This window comes from Euphorbia lathyris, chromosome 1 (assembly GCF_963576675.1).
Source record: "Euphorbia lathyris chromosome 1, ddEupLath1.1, whole genome shotgun sequence".
NCBI classification, from domain to species: domain Eukaryota; kingdom Viridiplantae; phylum Streptophyta; class Magnoliopsida; order Malpighiales; family Euphorbiaceae; genus Euphorbia; species Euphorbia lathyris.
Window position 1 is genome coordinate 67,934,909 of NC_088910.1, and position 6,384 is coordinate 67,941,292.

General features: G+C 35.0%; 1 protein-coding gene across 3 annotated transcripts; it reads right to left on the reverse strand.

Annotated features, from left to right (window-relative positions):
• Positions 1-1,567: 1,567 nt before the first annotated feature.
• Positions 1,568-4,573, reverse strand: LOC136200806 (jasmonate-induced oxygenase 4-like). Of its 3 annotated transcripts, none has more exons than XM_065991274.1 (4): positions 4,416-4,573; positions 2,880-3,436; positions 2,431-2,752; positions 1,568-2,025 (listed from the first exon to the last, which is right to left on the reverse strand). In XM_065991274.1, the coding sequence occupies exons 2-4, from the start codon at positions 3,359-3,361 to the stop codon at positions 1,780-1,782; spliced, it is 1,050 nt and encodes a 349-aa protein (XP_065847346.1). In that variant the 5' UTR covers positions 3,362-3,436; positions 4,416-4,573; the 3' UTR covers positions 1,568-1,779. The 3 variants fall into 3 exon arrangements, with proteins under 3 accessions (XP_065847346.1, XP_065847354.1, XP_065847360.1); XM_065991282.1 differs by having other exon boundaries at positions 3,549-4,572; XM_065991288.1 differs by having other exon boundaries at positions 2,880-3,198; positions 3,314-4,571.
• Positions 4,574-6,384: the final 1,811 nt, after the last annotated feature.

A 6,384-nucleotide genomic window follows, 5' to 3' on the forward strand; every position in this document is an offset into this window, starting at 1 on the left:
CACGTTTTGTGTCTCGATTTTCTATTTCAGCTTTCAAAAAAATTTCCTATTTACTTTTTATTACACCAAATTAATTCAATCCTAAGTCATCCTTCTTGCTTTATTTAACAATCGTTTAGTTTCTCATATTTAATATCCAATTCCAATTCAAAATCATTGGTCAGTCCCGATCCTAAACCTAAAATTCCCCAAGTATCAAATTCGTTAATCGTCAAATCAATATCAAAGTTTTGCATACAATGTATTCATATCAACGGTCGATCGTTCAAGACGCACTCATACACGTGCAATCAAGGCCGACTTCAATTCAAGATTTACCGAAACTAGCCATTTATTGGCCCCAAGTTTATCGTTTTAAATTGCTTTTGATTCTATTTTTAGCATTTGAATTCCGTTATTTCATTTTCACATTCCAAGTGATGTATTGTTCATATTTTATTTTATAATCAACATCTACAATTAGTTTATTTATTTTTGTAATAGATATAAATTTGATTGCAATTGCTTCTATTTATCAATTCCTTGTAATTAAACGGTTCCTTATCAATAATCAAAATCGCTATGTCAATTTCACATTTTATTTTTGTTTCAAATATTATATGTAAAACTGACTCAACTTTCAAAGGTTAAGGGTACAATTATACCATTTATGACGTTTTATGTCAATAAAACTGCTCTTGACTGGGTAGATATTTTTGCCCATTATCCCTATTATTAAAAATTTAAAGGAAAAACATGCAAGAATTAATTTAATAAAAAAAAATGCATAAACATCTCGGGTAAAGTTTTCAAAAGGCAACACAATAATTTAATCTATTCGTTTAGTAGCAATTGAATATGAACCCAAAACATATGGATGTTAAGACTCTGAGGCTGAACTTTTCATAGTAGTAATTGGATAAATTATACCAATGGTACCTGAACTTTATCTTATTCATACTTTGGTACCTAGATTACATTTTGTCCCAAAAATATACCCGAAGTAATGATGACTGGACAATTTAGTATATTTTACCGGTTAATGACCGGTCAATAAGAGTTTCATGAGTTAATTATACCAATGGTACCTGAATTTTACCATAATTCACATTTTGGTACCTGGATTTTATTTTGTCCTAAAAACATAACTCAAGTAAAGGTGACTGAGAAATTTAGTTTATTTGATCGGTTAGTGACCGGTTAACGTGAGATTGACTATTTTGAACTAAACATTGAGACTCGCCATACACTCAATTAACATAAAATTACAATACTTTATGTTAATGGAGTGTATAATGGGTCCCAAATTTTAAATTTAAAATGGTCAAACTCGCGTTAAATGATCACTGATCAGTCAAATATACTAAAATGTTGAGTCATCTTTAATTGAGGTGTATTTTTTAAATAAAATAAAATCTAGATACCAAAGTGTGAATTAGGGTAAAGTTCAGGTACCATCATTGTAATTTACTCATCAAACTAGCATGGACCGGCTATTGACCGGTAAAATATACTAAATTGTCCGGTTATCGTTACTTCAGGTATATTTTTGAGACAAAATATAATTTAGGTACTAAAGTGTGAACTATGATAAAATTCAGATATCATTGATGTAATTTACTCGGCAGTAATTATTTTACATTTCAGAAAACATAAGATTCAAACTTGCATTATTCAAAGAACATGTACTAAACAAAAACCAAGACTATGAGGCAAACAAATAGATTACTGAAAATGAGATGCATTTAGTCATTTACGAAGCTATGTCATATCATGTGTCCTCTGACTCGGCTCAAAAATCTAGATATTTAGAAGAGCGTCAATGTTCCTTTTCCCTTGTGGTCCTTTCGTATACCATAACGACACATAGTCTCCATAATAAACCTCGCGGTACCTGGGAGGGGATGATGCTCTCAGAAGCTTCAAAGCGGGGGATATTTTTGCTGTCTTGCCTGGGTCATGGAATGTTGCAAAGGAAAGCCTCGAGTTGCTCGAATTAGTTATGGCTCGATGTATGGCACTCTTGTACTGACCATTGGTTATAATCTGCAACCAATACCAAATTTATAAGATATAATGTTCAACCAAATATAATATGTTTCTTCAAACAAAATGACTGGAATTAATATGGTTCAGAATTCCATTTCTGATTCTGAGAGAATAAAAAATGAACAAAAACTTGGCCCCAGTTTCAAGTCAGCGCAACACCCAAAACCAACTTAAAATTTCTAATGTTTATCATGAAATAAGCACTACATGAGAATAGAAAATAAGTGATGAAATAAAAAGTTCAAGGAAACTAACACAAAATGGAAATGACCCCTGTCAAAATTGATGAAAACATGGTTTACACTAACATAAATTATTGATTTCGCCAGAGATGTTTCTCCTTAAAATGACAATTTACATGATGATGGAGATAATGACAACAAGCTCTGAAAGAAGCATTACCTCAGTTTGGTCAGCCAAAATAACAACAATAGCATCCGACAAAGGATGCACAGTGAACCACTCAGAGTCTTTGTAGACCTCAAGACCCTCAACATGGTCCTGAATCAACAGTGTAATTACACCCATATCGGAATGGGATTGGAGACCTAGTGTAAGGTCAGGACGGGGACAGGGTGGGTAATAGCTGACAGTAATGTTCTGATAGAAGTCTCCAACCACATCCTCTATGCAAGAAGATGACAGTCCTAGACTCTCAGAAATGATACCCAACAGCCTCTGAGCAAGTACCTTCATCTCATCACTATACTTGCATACGACTTCCCTACCATTGGAAGTACAGTTAACTTAAGTAATTGTTAACTCGAGTCAATTTGTGGAAGGCAGAACGTAGTGAATTAGCAAGTGTGTGTAGAGAGAGAATAGTGAGAAAATGGAAGGGTTGCAAAAACCTGTAGTTAGGAGGAAACTGAGGCCAGCGAGAACAATTACGACGAGAAAGAGGTAGAGTGTGGTGATCAAAGTAGTCCCTCCAATCCAACGTGCCTCCATTGTTAACCAACATCTTACTACCATATCCTTCGGAGGCAACCGATGTGGGATCACCAGCATACTTGAGCTTTTCTTGGAGGGGGCAATCATTAAAAAAGGTTAACCCAGCATTTCTCATTTGATCCATCAACTCAATGGGCACCAAATGGTTGATCACTTGGAATGCACCCCATTCCCTGCAGGCTTCCCCGATTTTCTCCCTAACTGAATTCCTGTAATCTGCTTTGAAACCAAATACATCAACTACCGGAACATTTTTGGTACTATTTTTCTTCATGCTGGGTCGATCTTCAGGTGGTTGGATATATTGGGAAGGGATCTCTGATATACTTACTTGTGCAAGATTTTGAACTCTAACTATAGAGTCCCCAGCTGCATCCATCCTTATAATTCTAAATTAATATCTTTGGATTTTTAGCTAGATAAAATTGCTTTCTGATGGTGAATTGGTTGGCTCCTGAAACAAGAATAAACTGAGACTAATAAGAAAGAACTATCAAGATTGAGGTGACTACGATATTTTAATCTAAACTGACTATGTTTAAACTTTTAAAGAAAAATGCCAAAACCTATTAAACCATATTTTGAGAAATATGCTTTTTCATAGCCTGGGTAGATTGTTGATATGATGTAACGATACATGTCCCTACAAAATGTACCAATTGTTTCCATTTAATTTACTCAATCAAAATGAAACACAGAGAATGCAAACACTAATTTCTATGATGCTCTTATTTATTTTTCAATTTATTTGGTAACAAAGCCTGAAAATTGAGTATATCCCATCTTGGCTTAGTTTTGGTAGAGGTTATAGGCGCTCATAGTTGGTTCATCAATAATCCATTAATGATTTTGAAAAATAAGCACACCTACTACGACCAACACGTTAAAATCAATTAACTGTAATTAAACTATTGTTCTGTTTAACTACATATTCTTTTAATAGACAAACTACTTATCCACATTAGACTTTATGAAACCTTATAAAACTTCTATAGAATCTATAGTCAAATTTTTATATTTAAATCGATGACCACCACAAAAGCATTTGCTTCATTGGGCACATTACACCCGGAAAAAGTTTTAATGTACAATTTAATTATCAAATGTTAATTTAATGTACAATTTAATGTCAAATAATCCTCATCAAAAGTGAAAGCCAATTAAAAAGTGAAAGGCAGCAGCAGGGACGGATTCAAGCAAACAAACAGGTTTTATAAACATTTGAATCAATTCAATAAAAGAACTCAATTGACATTAAAAGAACCTAATAAAGAACCCAATTGACAGTAAAAGAACCCAATATAGAACCCAGGTTTTATACACATTCAATAAAGCTGCTACATTAAGTTTATTGAATCAATTTCAGTAAAAAAAACCAATGGACATTAATCAAAGATAACTTATCGATTGACATTAATTGAAGATAACTTAACAATTGGTTCTTGAATCAATCAGCAGCAGCAGAGACGGGAAAGAGGAGAGGGGACGAGACGAGACGACGATGGCGGCCGGACGCGAAAGAGAAAAGCAGCAGCAATAACAGAGAATTAGGGATTAGGGATTCGCTTTGAGGAAGGAGAGATGGAGAGAGTTAGGGATTCGTTTTTGGAGAAAAAGATTGAGGGATAAAAACGTAATTTTCTTGACTTTCTTTTGGACAAAACGACGCTGTTCCACTTAAGTGGAACGACGTCGTTTTGTCTTATAGAAAGACAAAAAAAAAAAAAACAGGTTTTGAACCCTTCTGCTTCCTCCCCCAAGTTCAGCAGCTTCTCAACCTCAAGCACTCATCAATGGCGGTTTAAAGGGGGACAAATTTGCAGCTGTGATTTTATTGTTTCCTAGATCTCAGTGGGGGAAAGTGCCCCCATTGCCCCCACTGTAGATCCGTTCATGTAATCTATAACTACAAGTGATTGAAGTGTTATTGCAATAGTTAATCTTTTCCAAAAACATTGTGAGCAGTATTTGTAAAAGCTCGAAAAGAATGCAAAAATACATTTAGAGGTAAGAGAGAAGGAGCACAGTTAAATCTGCTATGAAACATTGTCTTTAGTCTGAGCTTTTCCACTGATGAACTTGCATTTCGGCGTAAAAGAAACTCACAAGTTTTAAAAGCCTAAGAATTTGTACAAATCTTGTTCGCCTTCAGTGGAAGAGAATATTGCCAATTGCTTACAAATTTCAAATGGTTAATCCTAAAGGTGCGTTTGGGAAGACGTAATGGGCTTCGTAATGGAATGCCCATTACATCAAAAGCCCATTACTATGTTTTCATATAATTTTTAATTTTATTGGAATGAAATGGAGATTACATGACTTAAATTTTGGGTAAATTTCATCAGTGGTGTACAACCTTTGTCTCATTTCACACTTTAGTGTACAACTTTCAATTTGTCTCACTAATATATACGAACTTATAGGTAACCTCCCAATTTGATGTACAGCAGGTAAAAATGACCGGTCAACGCGCCACGTCAGCAGTTTGACCGGTCAAAAAGTTAAAAAAATTGACTTACCATATGTGTAATTACTAAAATACCCCAATTTGGTTTCCTCCTAAAATTATCTTTCTAATTACCTTTCCAAGACCACCTGCACTCAAAGTCGCAAAGATTCACAAGATCAAAAAAACCTCCAATGGTGCCTCAATCATCACAACCACCACTCAATCACCACCACCAAGCACAACCCCGCCTTCCTGTCATAATCTACATTGTTTCCCCAAAACTAATCCACACAAATCCTACTGATTTCATGAACCTAGTTCAGTACTTAACGAGTCCATCTTTTTCCCCACTTTCAGCTTCTACTGCTAATCCCTTCACCGACGACGGCAGTGCAATCTCTCCGACTGCGAGGTATGCGACGATTGAGAAAGCCAAATCGTGCATTGACCAGGCGTTGACCGGTCATTTTTACCGGCTGTACATCATATTGGGAAGTTACCTATAAGTTCGTACATATTACTGAGACAAATTGAAGGTTGTACACCAAAGTGTGAAATAGGGCAAAGGTTGTACACCATAGATGAAATTTACCCCTTAAATTTTCTTCAATAACTTTTGTAATCAGGATTACTGAACAAATCCATAGAAATTTCCATTACATTCTAAATATGTAATCCCGATTCCTTCATTCGCGATATTCATCTCTCAGCTTTTCAACATTCATCTCTCTCTCGATCTATTTTCAACATTCATCTCTCACTCTCGATCTAAGCTTTTCAACATTGATTGTGAGAGATCGATCTCTTGTTTAAGCCACTCACCTTAACTCGGAAGCTAATCTGTAGGTGATTGATTCTCTCTTATGTATTCTCCTTCTCTATTTTATTTCTGATGCAGATTTATGATTTATGATTTTATTTCTGATGTCCATTACATTTGTGGATGGTTTCTA